The 24,348-nt window shown below is 48.4% G+C and overlaps 1 protein-coding gene across 1 annotated transcript; it reads right to left on the bottom strand.

Annotated features, from left to right (window-relative positions):
• Positions 1–372: 372 nt before the first annotated feature.
• Positions 373–24,333, bottom strand: LOC115516886 (cyclin dependent kinase 2 interacting protein). The gene is made up of 5 exons (XM_030320039.1): positions 24,231–24,333; positions 12,444–12,612; positions 9,677–9,806; positions 2,277–2,406; positions 373–846 (listed from the first exon to the last, which is right to left on the bottom strand). Exons 1-5 carry the CDS (start codon positions 24,235–24,237, stop codon positions 644–646), a joined length of 639 nt encoding a protein of 212 aa, XP_030175899.1. The 5' UTR covers positions 24,238–24,333; the 3' UTR covers positions 373–643.
• Between the last annotated feature and the right edge of the window lie 15 nt (positions 24,334–24,348).

The raw sequence follows: 24,348 nt of genomic DNA on the forward strand, positions 1-24,348 counted from the left end.
CTTTTTAAATATTTATTTTTGAGAGAGAGACAGAGACAGAGACAGAGTGTGAGTAGGGGAGGGTCAGGGCCAGAAGGAGACGCAGAACTAGAAGCGGGCTCCAGGCTCTGAGCATAGAGCCCGATGTGGGGCTCGAACTCGCAGACCGCTAGATCATGACCTGAGCCGAAGTCAGACGTTTAACCGACTGAGCCACCCAGGCGCCCCACCTCTATGGTATTCTAAACATTGGTTGTAATTACAAAACGAATGCAGCGTCATAAAAATTTAAGTAATACAGAGAGGTACCAAGTAAGAATACTAAACCAGGGGTTTTCTATCTAAATGGTATGTGAAATACACCTAAGTTACAAAAACAAGATCACTCAATCGTCTTGTTGAGGAACTCATTTATTTCCCGTAGAATCCTCTCGGGTGCCAGATTCACAGTAGGCACGCGTTGAGCGTGTCTGGAGAGGCCACCGGGAGCTGCAGAGATGGTCCAACCTGGAGACCCTAGGGTCGCCGGGCGGCCACAGCACCGCACAGGGCACGCTCCCGGGGTGCAGCACGGGGCCTCCCGTGAAAGACCGTCTGCCGTGGCGGCCACAGAAGCGGCCAGGGGCCCGGAGCCTGGAGGCTCGGGCCGGGCCGTGTTGGCAGGTCACAGTGCTCGGTGCCCCGTTTCGAGCAGCATGCTTTCCAGAAGCAGCCTGCCGTCGGTCTCCACGTAGGGCTGGTGCAGCCACATTGACAAGTAGCTCAGGGTGAGGTCGCGGTCCGCGGCGTGCGCAAGCTCTTCGGTGATGGTGCGTTTCAGGAGAAGCTCCTTCCGGTACATGTCGGACAGCTTGCGGGAAACCTCGTCTGAAACGGACGTCTGTCTCCTTTAGAAGCAGAAATGCGCGGCAGTGCTCCTGCCCGGGGTGGGGGTGGGGGTGGGGGAGGCACTGCTCTGGAAACCTCCTCCTCGAATGCCAGCCTCGGCAGGAGCCCCGAGATAAAGAAGGAACCTGTGGGTATTTATCACTCTGGCTCCTGCAGACTAGCAGGATCAGACAGCACGAGAAGGTTCATGAAATTAACAAGTATAACCTTTTCTGCTCAACTCCTCACTTCCTGCGAGGATTATGAACAGGAGGTTCACCTCAAACCGGTAATATTCCAGTAACACATCACAGGTCAATGGTTTTACCCTTTTCTTCCTCATTTGAAAGTGAGGTCTCAGATCGGCATCACATGGCTAGGCCCTTGCTTTGAACTAACAAAGCTAAAGGTAATCGTGATCTCATGGAACTTATTTAAGTAATGGATTCCATGCTCCCACTACTTTTCTTCCATGGGGCTGGCTGAACTGACCTCAATTTATCTTTTATTTTATTTTAATTTAAGTTTATTCATTTTTGAGAGAGAGAGAGAGAAAGAGGGAGCACGCACAAGCATAGGAGGGGCAGTGAGGAAGGGAGGGAGGGAGGGAGAGAGAATCCTAAGCAGGCTCCATGCTGCCAGCAGAGTCTGACACGGGGCTCAATGTGTCAAAGCATGAGATCATGACCTGAGCTGAAATCAATAGTTGGACGTTCAATTAACTGAGCTACCCAGGTGCCCCTCAACTTATGTTTTAACTTAAAACCCAAAAAGCTCTTTCCTTCTTCAAAAGGAAGAAAATTCTGCCTCTGCTGAGGAGGTGGAATTGATTCTACCCATTTTGTTGTTGTTGTTGTTGAGGTTATTTTTTTTATTAAGTAATCTCTATGCCCAACATGGAGCTTGATCTCACGACTCCAAGATCAAAGTGTCTCATGCTCTGACTGAGCCAGCTGAGTGCCTCAACCCATTGGCTTTAAGGGGCTAATAAGGGTAACTGGCTTCATGTGTCTCTAATTATGTTTAACATTCTTTGCTGATTATTAGAGCCAAGAAGCCCATTTTAAGATGCCCCCAACCTCCTTCCCTTCCAATGGACACTCTCGAATTGAATTTCAAAGGCTGTCAGCTTCTTCAAGTACCAGATTGAAATAACACAGATACTCTCAGGGCGCCTGGGTGGCTCAGTTGGTCGGGCGTCTGACTTCGGCCGAGGTCATGATCTCGCCAGTCCCGAGTTCCAGCCTCACGTCGGGTTCTGTGCTGACAGCTCGGAGCCTGGATCCTGCTTCGGATTCTGTGTCTCCCCCTCTCTGCCCGTTCCCCCGCTCACACTCTGTCTCTCTCAAAAATAAATGTTAAAAAAATAAATAACACAGATACTCTCCTAATTTCTACTCCTGAGAATCAACTCAGAAAGAACTACTTACAAAACTGGGCTGTGGGCCACGTGTGAAACAGGAGGGGGCGCTGCCTCTCGTGTCCATAATGGTAGTTTTCTAGTTCACAAATTCCCTTGGTAGTTGAAGACAGCTTTTCCATTTTCGTCTGTATTTTGGCCTGAAAAGATATTAATTGGGAATATGAGAACGTTATTTGAAATCTACTCTAGTCTCCGATTCCATAACTGTAAGATTTCCAAGCTAAGAAGTGCAAGTCTGGTGAGACCCAAAGTCCAATAACTCAACACTGGAAACTCCACGTGCAGCAAATTTCCAGGGAGAGATATGGAGGTAGACAGTTGCTACGATTTCATTCAGTTGGACGGCTTCAAAATAAACCCTGGGTTTCTGGTGCCGGAAAGAGACAGCTTGCTGTGTCCCACTTCACCGAGATTTCCGAAGGCACGAATGTTTTTGCACCAAAGACCTGGAGGAATCTCAAGTCAGGCTCTGCCTTTATGGGCTGAGAGGACAAAAGGCAGTAAATGAGTTTATTTCTGACTTTTATTTATTTTATTTAATTAATCAATTAATTTTTTTAGGGGTCATTTTGAAATTTATTTTTTTAAGGTCACTTTTGTGATTTTTTTTAAATTTTATTTTTTATTTTTAAAAATTTACATCCCAATTAGTTAGCATCTAGTGCAACAATGATTTCAGGAGTAGATTCCTTAGTGCCCCTGACCCATTTAGCCCATCCCCCCTCCCACAACCCCTCCCACAACCCCTCCTGTAACCCTCAGTTTGTTCTCCATATTTATGAGTCTCTGATGTTTTGTCCCCCTCCCTGTTTTTATATTATTTTTGCTTCCCTTCCCTTATGTTGATCGGTTTTGTCTCTTAAAGTCCTCATATGAGTGAAGTCATACGATTTTTGTCTTTCTCTGACTGACTCATTTCACTTAGCATAATACCCTCCAGTTCCATCCACATAGTTGCAAATGGCAAGATTTCATTCTTTTTGATTGCCGAGTAATACTCCACTGTGTGTGTGTGTGTGTGTGTGTGTGTGTGTGTGTGTGTATGTATATATATATATATATACACCACATCTTCTTTATCCATTCATCCGTCGATGGACATTTGGGCTCTTTCCAGACTTTGGCTATTGTCGACAGGGCTGCTATAAACATGGGGGTGCGTGTGCCCCTTCGAAACAGCACACCCGTATCCCGTGGATAAATGCCTAGTAGTGCCATTGCTGGGTCGTAGGGCAGTTCTATTTTTAGTTTTTTGAGGAACCTCCATACTGTTTTTCAGAGTGGCTGCACCAGCTTGCATTCCCATATTTCTGACTTTTATCAACTGCCTTTGAGTATACTGAAAGCTTGAGGCTGTTTCCTTGCTTATAAAATCATCATCACAGCGCTGCACGCTTCACACGGGAAGGAAATGGGGAGGACTTGACATTGATGGTGCCTCGGGGTGGGGTGGAGGGGCTCTGCGGGAAGCTCCCTCACCGTGTCATGTGCAGGGCAGTGGCCGAGGACACGGGCCCGTCACCACTGCTCAGCTGAGCCAGCACAGAGCACTCTGACGAAGTGCCTGCTTTCACGTGGCGGTTAGGAGGACTAAGTTAGTGTGTGTGAAGCACCTAGTTGGGGCTATCGAAGGGTCTGTTAGGTAAGGGGCGAAGTAACTAAGACTTCAGATTTAAGACCACATTTCTAATTCCTACGTACGCTTATCTTTACGTACGTGCGTAAATACGAACAGATACGTAAATCATCAAAATCGTAATTCCTTGCACTTGGCCCTGCAGCTGCCCTCCAGTCACACCCGAAGTGATGTGCACCGAGCTCTGCTACCGTTCGTTTTTAAAGGACTGCACTCCTTTCCCCAATCTTTTGAGGTTCGATATTTCACCTGGCCCAACCCCAAGAGGTAGGACTCAGCACTTCTGCATTACAGAAGGGACAATTCTCAGGGTTGCTGAACTAGAGAAGGTCAAAGCCAGCACCTCAAGCCACGCCTCCCCCCCTCCCCCCCCCCCACCACATCTCCTGACATGCCATCCCGTGGTCTCTGTGTCCTTCAGCAGCTCCCTGTTGCCACCCAATTCAAAGAAAAGCTTATACATGATCAGGAGAGCGGGCGAGGACAATCCTGGGGGTCTGATGCTAGGTCGGCGGTGCCCACGCTCAGCTCAGTCATTGACAGAGTCAAGGGAGATGTGCAGTGGGCAGCCCTGAGCCTCCAGGGCATGAGTGGCGGCCCATCCCCCCAGCTCCACCTCAGTCCACCTCCTCCCACAGACCAAACTCCAGAATGTTCATCCAGCTTAGGACAAGGGGCGTCTCAAAGTCCCCCACCGAGGTCAGATTCCTTAAAGACACTTAAAAGCCGAGTCTGGGAAAACATTCTAAAAAGCTGGAGTAGAACAGGAAAAATAACATTATCACCCTTATGACACCAGCTTTTTGCTTTTGGACATAGAATGAGAACTTATTTCCAAACCACTTCAAACTAGAATAAATTCACCGGAGCAGAGAATTTCAGTGCCTGACGCCAGCGCCCCGATCTTGGTTCCTCCAGTAGGAGGCACCAGGGCTCCTTGGAGAAATGGCTTATCCTGGGACTGAGGCAGGAAATACATGAGATGGGCCCAGAACATCCTGGAAGGCTGGAGAGTAAGGAAGTGTTCAAAAAGACCAAAACCGAAAACTCACAACGATGGAAGCATGTCAAAGGGACACAGGAGCCAACTGAACCCCTGGTGGCCAAAGCAGGAACAACTCAAGGCACAAAGGAAAGCGGTGCTTCCGTGCTACAGCCCCAAGTGGAAAGCAAATGAACACGAGTCCACACTGCCAGAAACAAGTGATCCAGTAATTAGCAGGTGGGGGACAACAGACAACTCTCCAATGCCCACATAATCCATGCACATGCTCCCCCCTTGAGGAGGTGAGGCAGAACTTCTCATTCCTCAAGCGTGGGCTGCAGTGACTTCCTTCTAGAGAGGACAGTGTGGAGGGTGGGGGGGGGGGGAGGGAGGACTTAGTTTTACAGAGGAGAAACCTGACCACACCCCAGACAGCTGATCAAGGTCAACACCCATCGTGCTGCGTCATGGTCGCAGTCCATGCCCTTGACAGGATGCGATGAGAACAGAACCTCATCTCTGCGGTTTCTTCCAAAGAACCCACAACCCCGATCAAACCGTGAGAAAGACATCAGACGGATTCTAACTGAAGTCCAGCTGTAACACACCTGACCAGTACTCCTCAAAACTGTCAATGTTATAAAAAACAAGGGAAGGGGAGCCTGGCTGGCTCAATCCATTGAGCATCTCACTCTTGATCTCAGCTCAGGTCACGATCTTACAATTCGTGCGTTTGGGCCCTGCATCGGGTTCTGGGCTGACGGTGCAGAGCTTGCTTGGGATTCTCTCTCTCTCCCTCTCTCTCTGCCCCTCCCCGACTTGTGCTCTCTCTCTCTCTCTCTCTCTCTCAAAATAAATAAACTTAAAAAAATAATAAAAAACAGGGAAGTCTGTGAGACTGTCACAGCCAAGAGGAGTCTAAAGAGACATGATGACTCCATTTACTGTGGCGTCCGGGAAGGGCTCCCAGGATGGAAGGAGAACGTTAGGGAAAAAACAAAAGAAATGTGAATAGAGTACAGCCTTCATCGACTAATAACGTTCAATCCTGGCTCATGAATTGCAACGTAGGTAGCATACAAATGAAATTTGTGAAACGCAGGACAGTAACGTATGAAACAGGGTGCAGGCAGGGGACCATTTATGGGAACTCTCCCTACTCTCTCTCAAGCTTTCTGTAAATCTGAAACTGTCCTAAAAGATAAAGTGTTAATAAAAAACATATAGAATAAATTCACTGTCTCGGGACCCTGTGGCTTGGGGAGACCATAGAGACCAGGGGCCTACCTCTTCCCAAGGCCGCTCGCCCAGCTGTGGCATTCATGACCCTGCACTACGAGGCCTGTCTTCCTGTTCTGGTGACTGGCTTGGGCCAGTATGACCCTCCCCGTCACTCACACTTGCCTTCTATGGAAATAATCCTTCCTTTTTTAGGAAAAAGAAGGTAAGCCCCAGGCTCAAAGACTTTGATGGGGAAGCCATATTCAGCTAATGTCTTTTTAACATGATTTTGATTGTATTATAAGCAAATGTTAAGTAACTAAAGAGCATGGGATTGATACAAACTGTGAGGTAGACATGAGAATGGAGGAAACGTGCGTACGCGGATCTAGTTCCACCCAGGGGTTAATTCCTCCACGGCCTTTGTAATCATACAGCCTTTTAGGGGCTCATTTCCAGTGACGGGACACAGCACCCCCAGCTCTGGACAGGACTCGCCATATTGTTCTCTGGTGGGAGCCAAAGCTTCTGCCAATCCCAGGGGGGTCTCCCCGGTCCCCTTAGAGGCCTCAGGAAACCAGCGTACGGCTTCCTTCCCTTGGGGTGGCTTCTGGCTTTCATGGTAGCTGTTTAGTTTACGGGTTCCTCCTTTTGTGGGCGAAAACTCCAATTCCTCCAATTACTCCTGTCTGACAAGGCCCGCGCCGCTCAGATCCCCATCAGGACGCTCTGAACGCGCATCCATGGTCTCTCGGTCCACGTGGACGGGTGGGCCCATCATTTTCCTGGCTGTCACAGACACAGCCCAGCCTTCATCTGAAGATCTTGGGAACTTGGCTGACCACGCGCATGCGCTCACCTATAACCCAGTGGCTACTTCCACGCGGACCTGTGCCGCAGGTCCCGGGGACCAAGGGCAAGGCTCTCCACGCTGCTGCTCCGTCCATCGAGCCTGCTGGCTGGGTTTTCTGGACCTTACCTCTCCCTGCTAATGTCTTCCCAGTCTCTCCTCAGTGCAGGTGAGTGGGGCTGAAGAAGGGGTCCCGGGGCACCAGCCTGCCCCTTAGGAATGCAGAGAACCAAGCGTGCCTGGGTGGCTCAGTCGGTTGAGCAGCCGACTTTGGCTCAGGTCATGATCTTGTGGTTCCCGAGTTCGAGCCCCACGTCGGGCTCTGTGCTGACAGCTCGGAGCCTGGAACCTGCTTCGGATTCTGTGTCTCCCTCTCTCTCTGTCCCTCCCCCGCTCACACTGTCTCTCTCAAAAATAAAAATTAACATAAAAAAAAAAAGAAGAATGGGGAGAACCAAGGACGGATAAACAAAACCAATCACACCCTCCCCTTCCCAAACTTTTTCCTAATGTGCTTCTGGATACAGTTCTAAATGAGAATGTGCGCTAACAAGACCCAAGTGGCATTTAAAAACAAAATCCTTTCAGATTGTTTTACACTTTATAAAAGTCACATTAATGGGGCGCCTGGGTGGCGCAGTCGGTTAAGCGTCCGACTTCAGCCAGGTCGCGATCTCGCGGTCCGTGAGTTCGAGCCCCGCGTCGGGCTCTGGGCTGATGGCTCAGAGCCTGGAGCCCGTTTCCGATTCTGTGTCTCCCTCTCTCTCTGCCCCTCCCCCGTTCATGCTCTGTCTCTCTCTGTCCCAAAAATAAATAAACGTTGAAAAAAAAAAATTAAAAAAAAAAAAAGTCACATTAGTAAGTGTTGGAAGTGTTTCTCATTCTAACATAGCTTTGAGATCCTGTGACATCTTCACACCAGGAGGGAACGAGGGACGAGGAGGCTATGGAGCGAGGTGGGGGTGCATCGAAACGACAGACCACGGGGCCATCGGGGCTGAAGTGCACCTAACCAAGATTACGCGTCTAGCTCTTTGGCTGTTGAAATGATTTCAACACCAGAACTCAGCCACCCGGTTCCTTCTCTTTCAGGGACAATATGTGCGCCTGCTTTTTTGTTCCAGCAAAAATATTTGCCACGATCAAATGGGTTAATTTGGGAAAAAACAAACAAAATAAGTGGGCGGTTTTGCATAACTTACTACTTTTAGGTTTCGATGGCTCATTCTGCCTGTGTTAATTCCCCACTGGCCCCGGAGCCGCGTCAAGACCTCGTCTGCCAGAGACACAGCGCGGATATGATGAAGAAAGCAGATCTCACAGAGCCCACAGCCCTTATCCTCCCGCCTTCCTGTGAGCGGGGGTCAGCCAAGTCGCTGACGCCTGTCTGGTTATCTGTTTCTCACCACAGCACCACCCCAGGGCGAAGAGAAGGCAAACAGGACAGTTACAAAAACCGAATCCTTTAGGAGACTGTTTGCTATGTAGCCCCGTAAGCATCCTAAATATCCCGAAGACAGTACTGATTTCAATCACAAAGAAAAGACCACCTTGCCAAAGTGTCCTCAACTTACCATTATTTTCTCATTTCACTGCTTCTGAAACCGTAACGCATCTTGCAATTGATTTGATATTTGAGAGGATAGTGTTTCTTTCCTGAGAAATTCTTCTAAACTGACAGCTTTATAATAGTTGGAACCCTAAATCTGAACAAGCGGTATCTCAAGGAAAGACAATTATACCCCACATATTCCTGTTTAACGGGCAAGGAATCACGTTACATATCAGAAACACCTCCATCAAATAAGGTTCATACATAACGATTTTCTATGTTCATAGGTAAGTTCTAGTTACTCCAGTTCCAGTACGGAGATGGGAGCTGGGTACATTTGGGGGCAGGTACGGTGGGCACGGGAACTCAGTCATTAATTCATCAAACAGACATTAAAGAGCATTTCTCGGGGTGCCTGGGTGGCGCAGTCGGTTAAGCGTCCGACTTCAGCCAGGTCACGATGTCGCGGTCCGCGAGTTCGAGCCCCGCGTCAGGCTCTGGGCTGACGGCTCGGAGCCTGGACCCTGTTTCCGATTCTGTGTCTCCCTCTCTCTCTGCCCCTCCCCCGTTCATGCTCTGTCTCTCTCTGTCCCAAAAATAAATAAACGTTGAAAAATTAAAAAAAAAAAAAAAAAAAAAAAAGAGCATTTCTCATGTGTTAAACTAGGGCTCATGGGCCAAATCCAGCCCACACCCTACTTTCGTACGGTCCAGGAGCTAAGAATGGGTTTTATAGTTTTAAACGGTTGAAATAAAATGTAAAAAGAATATTCTATGATATATGAAAAGGATATATTAAAGTTTCAGTGTCCATAAATAAAGTTTTATTGGAACACGGCCATGCTGACAGACTTCAACTACCTCCATTCTGACCTCAGTCTGTACTTTCTGAACAATTATGTTCTTCTTTCCAGTGTATCTCCTAACTCAGGCAAAAGAGCCAGAGGACATCACACAGGGCTGAAAGAATGAAGGTCCAGGACAGCATCTTGGGGAGCGTCGAGATTTAGGGGGCAGGAAGAAGAAGACACCAACGGAGAAGGCGGAGGAGGAAAAAGCAAGCGTCTAGAGGAGAGCATCTCCCAAGGCGTCCACACCTTCCGAGATACACCCCTGGGATTCGGGGACTGTGAGCACAGGTGGTCAGGGGTTCTGGATCTCACCAAAGCGTTGAAGGTGGTCTGCAGCTCCTCACACAGCATCTCCAGCTCCTTGCTATATTCCGGAAGCGTCCTTCCCGCCTTTTCCCCGCAAGCCGGGCTGCTGCTCCGTAACTCTGTCTTGTCCTCACTCCTGGACAGGATGGAAAAGAAGGGGAACACGGTACTCTCTGAAAGGCACCTCATCTCATTACGGCAAACCCAAAAAGTGCTATATCCACGCAACTGTGTCGGGCATTTGGTACAGGTGTTATTTCGTGTCATTGTGACGTATGTTTACTTATCACTGTTGTCCACGAGGAACACGTCCACCAGTTTTGCACTGGAGTAAGTCGGCTGAATGCAGCCCCGTGGTACGCTTGGCCCAGGGGAGTCCGTGCTCGATGTACACGGACAAAAGAGACGTGACCGTTTTCCCAGAGTTCGCTGTCTGGAAATCGTTTGGTAAACTGAATGCTGTGGCCTATGGGGCATGAAATTAGCTCGTGGGGTCACCACACTTCCAGGAAAAAACTAAACACGAAACTAGAAGAGACAATATCAGGGAGCGCCTTATGCAGGAAGGTGAACCGCTGGTTCTTGCTGAGTGGGCCTCGGCAGGAAGAGGGGGGAAGGAAGCGGAGGGCCAGGGCGCATGACGTGCGCCAGGGACTGGCGAGAGCCGGGGGGACAGGCCGGGCCCAGAGACTCTCAGCTCTGGTCCGTGGATGATGACAGAGGAACAGAGAATCCTAACTCTGAGAAATAAAAAATATACATGTAGGAGAGAATAACGAAACTAATCTCCCAGTCGGAAGTGGTAACTGCCAGCGTTTTGTTTTTTTTTTTCACGACTCCTGTCTTTTTTAAAGGAATTGCTAAGGGGGCGCCTGGGTGGCTCCGTCAGTTAAGTGTCCAACTTTTGATTTCGGCTCAGGTCATGATCTCATAGTTTGCGGGTTCGAGCCCCATGGCGGGCTCCGTGCTGACAGCGTGGAGCCTGCTTGGGATTCTCTCCCTCTCTCTCTCTCTCTGCCCCACCCCAACTCTTTCTCAAAATAATAAACTTACGAAAAAGAAAAGAAAAAAACTGCTAAGGAAAAATACACTCCTGTGTCTCCTCTACTCCCCATCCTCCAGCTGACTTCTCACACATGGTCACCAAAGGTGGGGAGTGGGGTGCTCCACACCAGCGGGGCTCCCCACAATTTAACTCCATTTAGACACTATCTACCTGGAGACAGCCTCCGACCCCCACAGGTCAACGCTCGGCCCCACAAGACTGTCCCTGCTCGACTTCAGACACCAACTACAAGTCCATGTTGTTTGTTACTTGTGCTTCTGACCAATGGGCTATAAGTGAGAGGTTCCCATGACCCGCCCCCTTGGATCTTTAGGATTTGCTGGAGCGGCTCACAGAACTCAGGAAAACGGTTTACTTACTAGGTTGCTGGGTTATTACTAAGGATATTGAAGGATATGAAGGAACAGCCCGATGAAGAGGTTTATGGGGTGAGGTCCAGAAGGGTCCTGAGCACGAGGCTTCGGTCCCCGCGGAGCCTGGGTACCACCCTTCTGGCACGCGGAAGTGTTACTATTCACCAAACCAGAAGCTCTCCAAACCTCTGTCTTTTTGGGGTTTTATGGAAGCTTCGTTACGTGGGCACGATTGATTAAATCATCGGCCATTGGCAACTGACTTAACCTCCAGTCCCTCTCCCCTCCCTGAGTGGAGCTGAAAAGTCATGCCCTCTAATCCCCTGGTTGGTTCCCAGGGGGCTTTCCGGAAGTCACCTCCCTAACATTAACTCAGGGGGTTTGGGAAGAACATGTTAGGAATAACAGGACATTCCTTTCACCTGGATCATTCTGGAGGACAAAAGCTCTCACCCGTTAGGGAATCAGCAGGGTTTTAGGAGCCACGTGCCAGGAACAGGGACGGAGACCGAACAGATATGTCTTACCATAAATCACAACATCACAGAAACAAAGTGCATTGTCATGAAGTCAAAGTTCTACTGATCTCCCACCCAACGCTCATTCATCTTAGAAGGTGTGAGCTTCATGACTGGGCCTGTGTCCTTCCAATCCGTTTTTATACTTTTATATACGGACATAACCATGAATAATATGTAGCATAATTTTGTACTTAAAATGGACATGTACAGTTTATACGTGCATATGTCATTTTGCTCCTTGCTCTTTTTCTTAAAATAATTTATTTATGCATGTTGATAAAGACTACATTTGCAACCCTAAGAGACTCCCGGGGGGCCGCCTGGGTGGCTCAGTCGGTTGAGCATCGACTTCGGCTCACATCATGATCTCATGGTTCATGGGTTTGAGCCCCTCGTCAGGCTCTGTGCTGACAGCTCGGAGCCTGGAGCCTGCTTCGGATTCTGTGTCTCCCTCTCTCTCTGCCCCTTTCCAGTTCATGCTCTGTCTCTCAAAAATAAACAAACATAAAAAAAAAAAAAGAAAAAAAAAAAAGACTCCTAGGGTGGGAGGCACCTCAGTGGCTCAGTTGACTAAGCATCCAACTTTTGATTTCGGCTCAGGTGACGATCTCATAGTTTGTCGGAACGAGTCCCATGTCAGGCTCTGTGCTGACAGTGCAGAGCCTGCTTGGGATTCTCTCTCTCTCTCTCTCTCTCTCTCTCTTTCTTCCCCTGCTCCTCCCCCAACTTGTGCGTGCATACGCTGTCTCTCAAAATAAAATAGACATAAAAAAAAAAAAAAAAGAGTCCCAGGGTGAAGCACTTAGATCATGAAGAGCTCTGGATGCACTTACCATAAACTGATTTTCAGGTTGGCAATATTATTTGCAGTAGCAAAACCTGTGTCATTGAGGTTTTCCCATTTCAGGATCAAGTTATGCCAATCAGCTGCATTGTCCTTAATTTTTCTTGCACTGACAGATAAGACAGGTTTTCTGGGCGTTATACTTCCAAGAGCATTTCCTGATGGGGAGTAAAAGAAACATAATTATCATGAAATTTGTGAAAAGAAATAAAATGAACCTCATTTAAAACGGGGTCGGGAGGCCCTGAAAGGCGAGCTGTCGTGCGTACATGAATAGCTGCAGGCCAGCCAGCAGGAAGAAGGAAGGTAAGAATTATTAAGACGAGGGAGGGTATTTTCCGCATAGGAATCTCATTATCTGCTTTCGAGAGAAAGATCCCTCCCCGTTCCAGCAACAGTGCCCCAACCACCACTTGCAGCCAATGAGAACCTCAAACACGTGTTTTTCTCCAAGGACCTTGTGTTCCACACTCCCCCACTTCCCCCTAAAACCTAATTAAAGCTGACCTTTCCGGGGCGCCTGGGGGGCTCATGCGGGTAAGCATCCGACTTTGGCTCAGGTCATGATCTCATGGCCTGAGGGTTTGAGTCCTGCGTGGGGGGGTCTGTGCTGACAGCTCGGAGACTGGAGCCTGCTTCAGATTCTGTGTCTCCCTCTCTCTCTGCCCGTCCCCTCCTCATGCTCTGTCTCTGTCTCTGTCTCTCTCAAAAATAAACATCAAAAAAAAAATTAAGGGGCGCCTGGGTGGCTCAGTTGGTTAAGCATGAGACTTCCACTCAGGTCATGATCTCACAGCTCGTGGGTTTGAGCCCTGCGTCCGGCTCTGGGCTGACAGCTTGGAGCCTGGATCCTGCTTCGAATTCTGTGTTTCCCTCTCTTTCTGCCCCTCCCCAAATCATGCTCCGTCTCTCTCAAAAATAAACATTAAAAAAATTTTTTTTAATGATTCAAAAAAATTAAAAAAAAAAAAGCAACCTGATCTCTCCTGTGTGTCTTCCGACTTGCCCGCTATTCACCATAGCTTGCTTGTCCTGAATTGCAATTCCTTTCCTTTTTTTTTTTTTTTTTTTTTTTTTTTTACAAAAAGTGATTCTTTGCTCTGTTTAAAGTTAACTTTGCTTTGTGGTTACACTGGGGGCCAAAGGAGATGACCCCAGGGGACGATCACCCTCAGGCTGCAGGGAGGCATCTGCAGGGCGCCATTGTGCTAACCCCTTCAGAGTCTCTCAGATTTTGAGCCCCTCCCTTTGGTGAAGTGTTCCACTTAATTCGTTTAAAGTACTCGCTCATTTTCCAAACCTCAGATTTTGAGTAATGGGATCTTGATTCTCTACATTCTCTCAGAAGGGTCCTCCCTGTGGGACCCCAGCTGATCTTATGTTTAAAGCTCTTCCCTCTTCGTGTGCTTATTCATTAATTTAATTTAATTTAATTTAATTTTTTTTAGTGTTTATTTTAATTTTTGAGAGAGAGAGCATGAGCAGGGGAGGGGCAAAGAGAGAGGGAGACACAGAATCCAAAGCAGGTTCCGGGCTCTGAGCTGTCAGCATAGAGCCCAACGTGGGGCTAGAACTCACGAACTGCGAGATCAGGACCTGAGCTAAAGTCGGATGCTTAACCGACTGAGACACCCAGGTGCCCCTTATTTATTCTCAAATATATTAACAGTGTTATCTTAGTTGGAGGTGTACAAGATAATGACTGAACAATTCCACACATCACTCGGTGCTCATCACGCTGGGTACTCTTTCTTTTTTAAGTAGGCTTCACGCCCAGCATGAGGCCCAATGAGGGGCTTGAGCTCATAACCCTGAGATCAAGACCCGAGCTGAGATCAAGAGTCAGGCACTTAACCAGATGAGCCACCCAGGAGCCCCATGAGAAGTTAAAACTTCATTGGCCATGATGGCGACCTCTTGATCTCCCCAACTTTTCTCAGAACCTAATTAGAAAGCTCTCAGTCTAAGATTAAGCAGCCTACGAGGGATGCCTATTTTAATGAGTACCTGAAGGCTTATAAACATATTCAGGACTCTCAAGTTGCCTCTTTATAAAATACCAATCCCAAATTAACCAAGTGGAACAAACAACTGAAAGAAGGCAAAAGTCTTCTGAGGCCCCTTAGTCTCAGAGCACATGATGGCCATCTTACGTACACAAAGCCAACAGCCACCTTCCTCTTTCCCTCCAACGTGGCCCCCCCTCCTTTATACCCTCCACTTCCTCATTCAATCCTCTGTCTGAACCTCCTCCCTTTCTCTCTGGACCTCTCCCCATTTCTTCCTCTCCCAAACTTACTAAAATCTGCCCACGAAAGTCAGACCCTCTGAGGATCCAAATGCTAAACTCCCAATTTCTCATGTTCCCTGGACAAAAGCTGAATTACGACCCATAGTCAAAGACTTTCTTGGGTGCCTGGTGGCTCAGTTGGTTGAGCATCCAACTCTTGATTTCAGCTCAGGTCACAATCCCAGGGTCGTGGGATCGAGCCCCACATTGGGCCCAGTGCTGAGCGTGGAGCCTGCTTAAGATTCTCTCTCTCTCCCTCTCTCTCTCCCCCTCTGCTGCTCTCCCCTGCTCATGTTCCCTCTCTCTCTTCTCTCTCTAAGAAAAAATAAAAAAGACTTTCTCAAAGTGAGATTTGGGAATCTCAGATTTGCCGACAATCCTCACAGATCCTCATAGATTTGCTGAGTTATTTTTTTTCAACGTTTATTTATTTTTGGGACAGAGAGAGACAGCATGAACGGGGGAGGGGCAGAGAGAGAGGGAGACACAGAATCGAAAACAGGCTCCAGGCTCTGAGCCATCAGCCCAGAGCCTGACGCGGGGCTCGAACTCCCGGACCGCGAGATCGTGACCTGGCTGAAGTCGGACGCTTAACCGACTGCGCCATCCAGGCGCCCCGATTTGCTGAGTTATTTAATACGGTTATTCAAAGTTATCAACCCAGTTTCTCAGATTCGTATCAACTATTTCACACACTTGTTGAGGGCCAGTCCGAGCCCTGGATGAACACTGCTGATTGGGATAATCCTGATGAATGAGGATTACCTCCAATCTGACTTCAGTCTTTTACTTCCTAAATGATTAAATTCTTTCCAGCTTATCTCTTAACTCAGGCAAAAGAGCCAGCTGACAAAGTACCCGGCGATGGGAACCAGAACTTGCCCCTCAAGTAATGAGGATTGCCCTAAGCCAGCAAGACCCCTCATGACTGACCCCACGACAATGACGGACCTGACCTTCACTGCCCACCTGCTCACACCCACCGACCCCTGCCCCACACTTTCCTTATATAAACCTGCAAGTATTTTCAGCACTTGGGAGACAGTCTTTGAGACATTAGACTGCTGTCTTCCTGGCATTGGCTTTGCCGAGAAATACACTCCTGTCTTGTGTCCTCACCACTCCTTTCTCGGGTCTTTGGATTTTGTCAGCAGGGAGTGGTCGAACCCCGCAGGGAGCGGTCAAGCCCTGGAGGCAGGTGTTCGTGTACCTCTGTGCCCCAGCTACACAGAGAGAGTCTAGAAGCACAGATGGGGTACTATCCCTGGCCTTGCTATATGATTGAGCTCCTGCGGTTGCTAAATGACTTTCCGAGTTAATTCCTAGGACTTTCCCCCAAACTGCTGAATACGGTAAGATTCAGGCTTATATCCAAAAGCCCAATGAACCTGTCTATGGAGGATTATAAGAGCTGGCTCCAAATTGTTTTTAAAGAAAATTCTGGTCTTCCTTTAAACATTGAATCCACTTGGGCAGTTTTTAACTCTGTGTTCATTAATGGGCCGAGCTGGGATCTTCCCCTTCTAGTTAAGAGGGCCGGGACGGAATGGGAAGCTTGTCCACTGCAGGCCCAGTTAAAGTAGCCAGCCGGCTCGCCTGCACCCTGGGTGATTCAACGAAAAGGAAGAACCGTGTGGTCCATAATTTTCAGCTCCGACAAATGGAGGCCCCTAAGCAAAACTAAAAGCGTCCCGATCTTTACCGATATTGTAAAAAGCCAGGCCATTGGAAAAAGACCGCTGGACACTTAAGAGCTCCAGCCGCCTTCCACCCTCTGACCAGCCTTTCCAGATCCTTGGGAATGAAGGTCTCTCTGCCCTTACGGACGCGAGAGCTACACTCAGCGCTCAACCCCGCTACTGGCAAGCAGCCCCCGCCTCGGAGTGCTAACACCCTTCAAGTGGGAGGGGAGGGTCTCTAGTAAACCTCGAAAGGGTCCCGTCTCTGAACCTGGTCTCTCTTGCCCAGGCCCCCTAAGAGATGCCCACCTTTTCTCCTTAGTTCCTCGGCCTCTGTACACTCACCGGGCCCAAATTTCGTAGAGAAGTACGCTGGGATTTCTTTCTCCCGGAAGGGGGAAGTAATTCTAGAATCCGACAGCGGCAACCAAAATAGCCAACCTGGTGAATCCCGTGACCCTTCAACGTCTTTTATTTGCTCAGTCGCCGACCGCACCGGAGCCGATTCCGAGGACACCAACCGTATGATCCTCCTGGACCAACTACCGCCCTCCGTGTGGGCAAAATCCTCCACTGCTCCCGGCAGGGTCCACAGCACGCCTCCCATTAAGATCCCAACAGACCCCTCAGAGCCTCTCCCCGGAATTAACGGATGCGCTGTAAACAAAGACACTCTGAGGGCACTTGGATGCTAACGGAACATCGGGAGGCTCGGGGTTTCATTATCCCCTGTGGTAGGGCCGGCGACACCCCTATTTTACCCGTAAGAAGACCCAGTGGCTGAGGAGGGAGGTCTGTGCAAGAACCCCAAGCCATAAATAACACTGACCTCCTCACCACCCTCTTGTCCTAATCCCCACACTCTTATTAGCCTCTATCCCTACCGAAAGCAAATTTTTCACGGTGACCAGTTTACAGAGCACCTTCTTCAGCATGTCTGTGGATAAGGCCAGCCAATCTCTCTGCTTCGCCTGGGTGGGACAGCAGGACACCAGGACAGTCACGACCCAGGGTTCTTCACGAATGCCGAGAGCTGACTTAGATGACACGAGGTTTTCTGGAGGCGCTGTCTTGTGACAATATCTACGGGACGTGCTTCCTCCGCCTTTTCCCAAGCCCTCCCCACAGGAGGACAGCATCCACCTGTTGAAACTTTTAGCCTTAAAAGAACATGCAGTCTTAAAGGGAAAATTGCAGTTAGTTCAAACCCAGGTTCAATATTCAGGGCACCTGAAGTTGAAACAAGGTCCACATTTGGATTTAGGTAGCCTTCACTGCATTCTGAGCTTCCCAAAACCTAAAACTAAGCGTGTTAATGGGGTTTTCTCAGGTTGGCTGGCTATTATTAGAACTGGATCCCTGACCCCATTATTTGGGAAGGTCAGGATGACTTGGCTTTTTTAAATGTTATTTATTTTTGAGAGAGAGAGAGAGAGAGAGAGAGAGAGAGAAAGAATGCAAGTGGGGAAGGGTCAGAGAGAGATGGAGACACAGAATCCGAAGCAGGCTCCAGGCTCTGAGCTGGCAGCACAGAGCCCAACGTGGGGCTCGAACTCACGAACTGCGAGATCATGACCTGAGCTGAAGTCTGACGCTTAGCTGACTGAGCCACCCAGGCACCCCAGGATGACTTAGCTTTTAATACCTTAAAAGAAACCCCAATAAACATCCTGCTCTTGGACATCCCAATTATCCACTTCCCTTTTATCCATTTATATATGAAAAGGAAGGGAATTCCCTTGGGGGACTCACCCCCAACACGGGGACCACCATCGACTCCACAGGGCATTCCGGCCAACAGGCCATGTGGCACCAGGCTCTGCCCCTTGCCACAGAGCCATTCGTATCACCACCCTTTTGGCTCAGGCCAGTGAGGAGACAGTCCCGGGACCCCTGTTGCCATCCCTGTGCAAACTAGAGTTTGGGCCGAACAGCAATCCAGTCCTGCCAGAGACTCTAAAATTCCCATTACTGACCGCTGTGCGTGCAGCCATTGCTGCGCTGATAAAATGACCTCTGTAAATCAATACTATGGGCAAGGTGATAAGGCCATAAAGCACCTGCTCTGCTCGTCCCACCTGCACCAAATTGCAATGCTGGACAACCTGTCCACACCGCCCCTGGGCATTTTAATTGCCCAGTGGACCATCCGAGGTTTGGCAAGTGGATTTTATTCAGCTTCCCCCCCCCCCCGCCCCGTCTCAAGGATACAAATGTTTTAGCCACGGGTTGTATGTTTTCTTACTGGACTGAGGTTTTTCCTTGTAGGTAGCATACTGCCTCTTCTGCGGTTAAAATTCTTTTTTAAAAAAAATATTTATTTATTTAGAGAGAGAGCACAGGCGGGAAAGGAGCAGAGAGAGACGGAGACACAGAATCCGAACCAGGCTCCAGGCTCCGAGATGTCAGCACGGAGTCCGACGCGGGGCTCGAACCCATGAGCCATGGGATCATGACGTGAGCCGAAGTCAGATGCTTAACTGACTGAGCCACCCAGGCACCCCAGCAGCTAAAATTCTATAAGAAAAGATCATCCTTACCTGGAGACCCACCCTTGAACTTCATAGTGACTAAGGATCTCATTTCACTGGTCGGGTGATGCGACCAGTCTGTGCTATTCGGCTGGTTTTACAACACTTTCACTATGCTTACCACTCTCAATCCACAGGGCTAGTTGAACTGGCATCATAAACATGTAATTGGCAAAATCTGTACAGGCCCTCTAACCACGTTGGCCAAAGGCACTGCCAGTAGTCATTTTATTTTATTTTTATTTTTTAAAATTTATTTATTTTTGAAAGAGAGAGTGTGTGTTCAAGAGTAGGGTAGGGGCAGAGGAAAAGAGAGAGAGAGAGAATCTTAAGCAGGCTGTAAGCTCAGCACAGAGCCCGACTTGGGGCTGGATCCCACAACCCTGGGAACATGACCTGAGGTGAAATCAAGAATTGGATGTTTAGGGGTGCCTGAGTGGCTCAGTTGGTTGGGTACCCTGACTTCGGCTCAGGTCATGATCTCACAGTTGGTGGGTTCGGGCCCCACATCAGGCTCTATACTGACAGCTCAGAGCCTGAAGCCTGCTTCAGATTTCTGTGTCTCCCTCTCTCTGCCCCTCCTCCACTTGCACTCTTTCTGTCTCAAAAATAAATATTAAAAAATAAATTAAAGGGGCACCTGGGTGGCTCAGTCGGTTAGGCATCCGACTTGGGCTTAGGTCATGATCTCACGGTTTGTGAGTTTGAGCCCCGCGTCGGGCTCTGTGCTGACAGCTTGGAGCCTGGAACCTGCTTCAGATTATGTGTCTTCCCCTCTCTCTGCCCCTCGCATGCTCATGCTCTCTCTTTGTCTCTCAATGATAAATAAACATTAAAAAATTTTTTTTTAAATAAATTAAAAAAATAAAAGACAATTTAAAAAAAAGGAGTTGGATGTTTAACTGACGGAACCATCCAGGCATCTAAGAAAACCTGATTCTCGATAAGTGATGCTACTGAACAAAGATCTTGATCAAAAGGGGGAAGTGTGAAAATAAAGGAAACCTCATTTAGTGATAAGATTCTTTTTTTGAAAGTAAGGTCTACACCCAATGTGGGGGGTTTGAACCCATGACCCCTAGATCAAGAGACATGTGCTCTACTGACTGAGCTACCCAGATGCCCCAGGAAACCTCATTTAAAATGGGGTCAGGAAGCCTTGGAGAGGGGGCACCACTTGCTGCAGCCTGCACAACCAGCAGGAACAAGGAAGATAAGAATGATCTCAACAAGGGAGGGCATATTTCACATAGGAAATTTGTCTCCTGCTTTTAAGAAAAGGATGGAAGATCCCTCCCTGCCCCAGCAATAATGCACTAACCACTGCCTGTAGCCAAGAGCGAAACCACGGTGCAGAAACGACCACAGCTGCCAACTCTTGTTGTCCTATATACTTTGGTTTACAACAACTCTCCTCAATTTCCTCCTAAAACCTAATGAAAGCTGACCTTCCCTTTGTCTCTTTGAATTTGCCTATAGTTCACCATAGCTGGCCTGTCCCAAACTGTAATTCCTTTGCTATGGCTGACTAAATTCTTTTTTTTTTAAACTTACATAAAATTGCTCTTTGCTTTGTTTAAAGGGAACACATTTATGGTCTTAGTTGAAGGGCAAATTTATATCTATATTTTCTTCCATCAGAAATAGTCAGATGAGGGGCGCCTGGGTGGCTCAATTGGTTAAGTAGCCGACTTTGACTCAGTTTGTGGGTTCGGGCATCAGGCTCTGTGTTGACAGCTCAGAGCCTGGAGCCTGCTTCGGGATTCTGTATCTCCCTCTCTCTCTGCTCTCCCCCTCCACTCCTGCTCTCTCTCTCTCAAAAGTAAATAAACATTAAAAAAAAAAAGAAAAAAAGAAAGAAATAGCCAGATGGAAGAGATGAATAGGGTAAGGTATGTGGAAAGTTTCCATGCTCTCCAAGCACAGTACTCACCATGTTCACCAACCTGGAGTTGCCCCCAATCCCATCCTTTTGGGCTGTTATGGAGGCTTCATTACATAGGCATGGCTGATTAAATCATTGGGTGTTGACCCTCTTCCCTACGGGGTGGGCAGGGGGGAGAGAGGGGCCCGAAAGTTCCAACCTTTTAATCACAAGACCAGTTCACAGGGGTGGGCTGGGGCAAGCAGCCCCCAACCAAAGGTCACCTAGGGGCTTTCCAAAAGTCACGGCATTAACATGACAAAAGACATCACTCTCACACTTTCGGTGATGCCAAGGGTTTTAGCTCTGTGCCAAGAACAGGACAAAGACCAAATATTTACTTATTATAAACCACAATAGCACAGCCTGTTACGCAAGTCCTGTCTACCACTTCTCCAGCTTCTTCCTGCTTGCTCTCTATGCCTCAGTGCTAGCTCTGTACAAGTTCTGACGTTGACCTAGAATATTTTTCCTGTCTGTGTGTGTCCCCATACCCTTGGCTTAGTACCCCGAAGGCTCTGCTTATTTAATTTTCTTTCTTTCTTTCTTCTTCTTCTTTTTTTTTTTTTTTAGAGAGAGAGAGGGAGAGAGAGAATCTTAAGCAGGCTCCATGCCCAGTGTGGAGCCCAATGTGGGGTTTGATCTCATAAACTGTGAGATCATGACCTGCGCTGAGATCAAGAGTTGGACACTGAACCGACTGAGCCACCCAGACGCCCCAATCCTCTGCTTATTTAAATATCATACTGGTTTTTCTTTTATTCTTTACTTATATGACTAACCAACATTAGTGAGTACCAACAATATGCCAAACATGGGGGATGAAGTGACTGAATGAGACCTACCAGGACTATTTTCATGGAACTTACTTTCCAAGCAGGAAGTGGATAATAGACAACTAGATGACCATGATCAATTTAGACCATGGTGAGTGTCATATGGAAAAGAAAATGCGGAATTGGTGGTGTTTGGGTGGCTCAGTCAGTTAAGCAACTGCCTCTTGATCTTGGCTCCTGATCTCACAGTTTGTGAGTCTGAGCCCCACATCGGCCACACTGATGGCACGGATCCTGCTTGGGATCCTGTCTCTCCTTCTCTCTGCCCCTTCCCTGCTTATTCTCTCTCACTCTCTCAAAATAAATAAATAAATAAACTTAAAAAAAAAAGGAAAAGAAAATGGGGTCTTGTGTTAGGGTGAGCCCTTGAAGAGGTGTCATTTAGGCTGGGATCTGAATGATGAGAGGTCAATAGCAAGGGTCCTATGTGAGAATGAGCCTGGTGAGTCTGAAAAATTGAGAAAGAGCAGTGTGGCTATGATGAGAAATGGAAGCAGAAAAATGTTCACCTTTAGCCCAGAAGGCTAACCAGCAAGGATAGTTCATAAGGATCCAATATGTGCTGGCTGCTACCTTCTTTTTTTTTTTTTTTTTTTTTTTTTTAATTTTTTTTTTTTTTTTTCAACGTTTATTTATTTTTCGGACAGAGAGAGACAGAGCATGAACGGGGGAGGGGCAGAGAGAGAGGGAGACACAGAATCGGAAACAGGCTCCAGGCTCCGAGCCATCAGCCCAGAGCCTGACGCGGGGCTCGAACTCCCGGACCGCGAGATCGTGACCTGGCTGAAGTCGGACGCTTAACCGACTGCGCCACCCAGGCGCCCCTACCTTCTTTTTTTTTAAAAAAAATTTTTTTTTTCAACGTTTTATTTATTTTTGGGACAGAGAGAGACAGAGCATGAACGGGGGAGGGGCAGAGAGAGAGGGAGACACAGAATCGGAAACAGGCTCCAGGCTCTGAGCCATCAGCCCAGAGCCTGACGCGGGGCTCGAACTCACGGACCGCGAGATCGTGACCTGGCTGAAGTCGGACGCCTAACCGACTGCGCCACCCAGGCGCCCCTACCTTCTTAAAGCATCTCATGACTGCCTGTAAATCTCACCGACAGTATCAAACTGAGTAAGAAACGCCAGAGAAATCTTGTGAAAGCAGTTTTATGAGTAGAAATTCAAAGAAACACTTAGGACAAAACACTCCCTCCATGTCTCCTCCCCCTTGACCAACTACCAGCTTCATACAGCAAAAAGTGCAGCCCTTTCCGCCCCGGGGTCCTGACCCCATGTTACTTACATAAACTTACAATTGCACCATACAACATCTCAAGATTCTTTCTTGACTATTGTACTTGATCACCCCACATCACCTAGAATGGAATGGCGTGGGGGGGGCTGGTAGGTGAGGGGGCAGTCAAGCAACTGGAACCTTACAGACCAAGATAGAGTTTAGATGTATTCCAAGGCAGTGGAAAGTAAACAATAAACTTGGAGTAGGAAAGTGACATGATCTGATTTAGGTTTCCAGAAAGTCCCTCCTTCCACAAAGAAATCTTCCTGGATCCCCCAGGTTGGGTTGCCTCCAGGAGTCATTGCACTAGATGTCTGAAAACAACCTATTCTTCGTTATCACCGGCACTCACTAGTGTGGTATATTTGCTTGTGTGATATCTATGTTCCCTGCTAGACTGTAAGCACACTGGATAGTGACTGCGTCTTGTTCCCTCTCAGAACCCTGGCACATAGTAGGTGCTGAATAGCCTGTGTTAAATGGGGAAATAGTTTTTACCACCTGTACTATAATCTGCTAAGGGTTACTCTTCTCCAGTAGGGACTCTTTGAGGGTGAGGACATCTGATTCATTCTCTGCTCCACACCAGCACAGATTTAGGAACCTAAGCCAAAGTTCTAACTTCAAGAAACTCAGGCTAGTAGGTAAAGAGACCAGTAATCAGAGTCACAGCACAGAGCAGAGTGAGATAAAGCACAGTGGCTGCCTCACTTATCCCTCCAGGGCCTCAGCTCCCAATCTGTTCACATTACTACATGGGATCGCTGTAAGGCTCAAATGAGCTGACCCCTATAAAGCACTAAGGACACGACTTGGCACATGGTGAGCACTCGCTGAATGACAGCTTCTATTATGAGCAAAAAAGCTCTGTGACGGGTAATCCTGAGGGGAATGCAGGGGAAGGTTTTGGGAGCAGCTGGACATGCAAGGCTTGACACCCAATGTGCTCCGCTAATTCTAGTTTGTAATGAGAATCACAATTTGGTATCTGGATCAGCCGACACTCCTTTGCATACATCAAGTAGTTCCACGTGTGACAAAACTGAGGCTCAGCAAAACTGACGGGCTCCCGGGCCGACCGCGGAGCCTGCGCGGGGCCAGCGGGCTGGGCTGGGCCAAGGCAGGGACCCCCATTCAAGCCAGGAAGCTCCCAGCCTCCGGCCCAGGCTGCGGGCCAAGCCGTGACTCTCACACCCTCCCTTGCCCCGGGGAGCTGGCCCGTCACACGCACCTGCCATGCGTCCGCAGATATCCCGGGAAGGAGCCCGAAGCCCCGCCCACGCCCGCCGGAAGCGCGCCGACGTCTCTTCCGCCGCGCTCAGCTAGCTGGCCGGCTGCCACTTGTGGCT

Source organism: Lynx canadensis, chromosome B3 (assembly GCF_007474595.2).
Source record: "Lynx canadensis isolate LIC74 chromosome B3, mLynCan4.pri.v2, whole genome shotgun sequence".
Lineage (NCBI taxonomy): Eukaryota > Metazoa > Chordata > Mammalia > Carnivora > Felidae > Lynx > Lynx canadensis.

What these genes read in the sequence shown, in the direction of transcription:
- LOC115516886 (XM_030320039.1), bottom strand. An exon ending in AACCTGAAAATCAGTTTATG is followed by an intron (nt 9,807 to 12,443) that starts GTAAGTGCATCC and finishes CATCCTGTCCAG; the next exon opens with GAGTGAGGACAAGACAGAGT. An exon ending in GTGGCCCACAGCCCAGTTTT is followed by an intron (nt 847 to 2,276) that starts GTAAGTAGTTCT and finishes CGTCCGTTTCAG; the next exon opens with ACGAGGTTTCCCGCAAGCTG.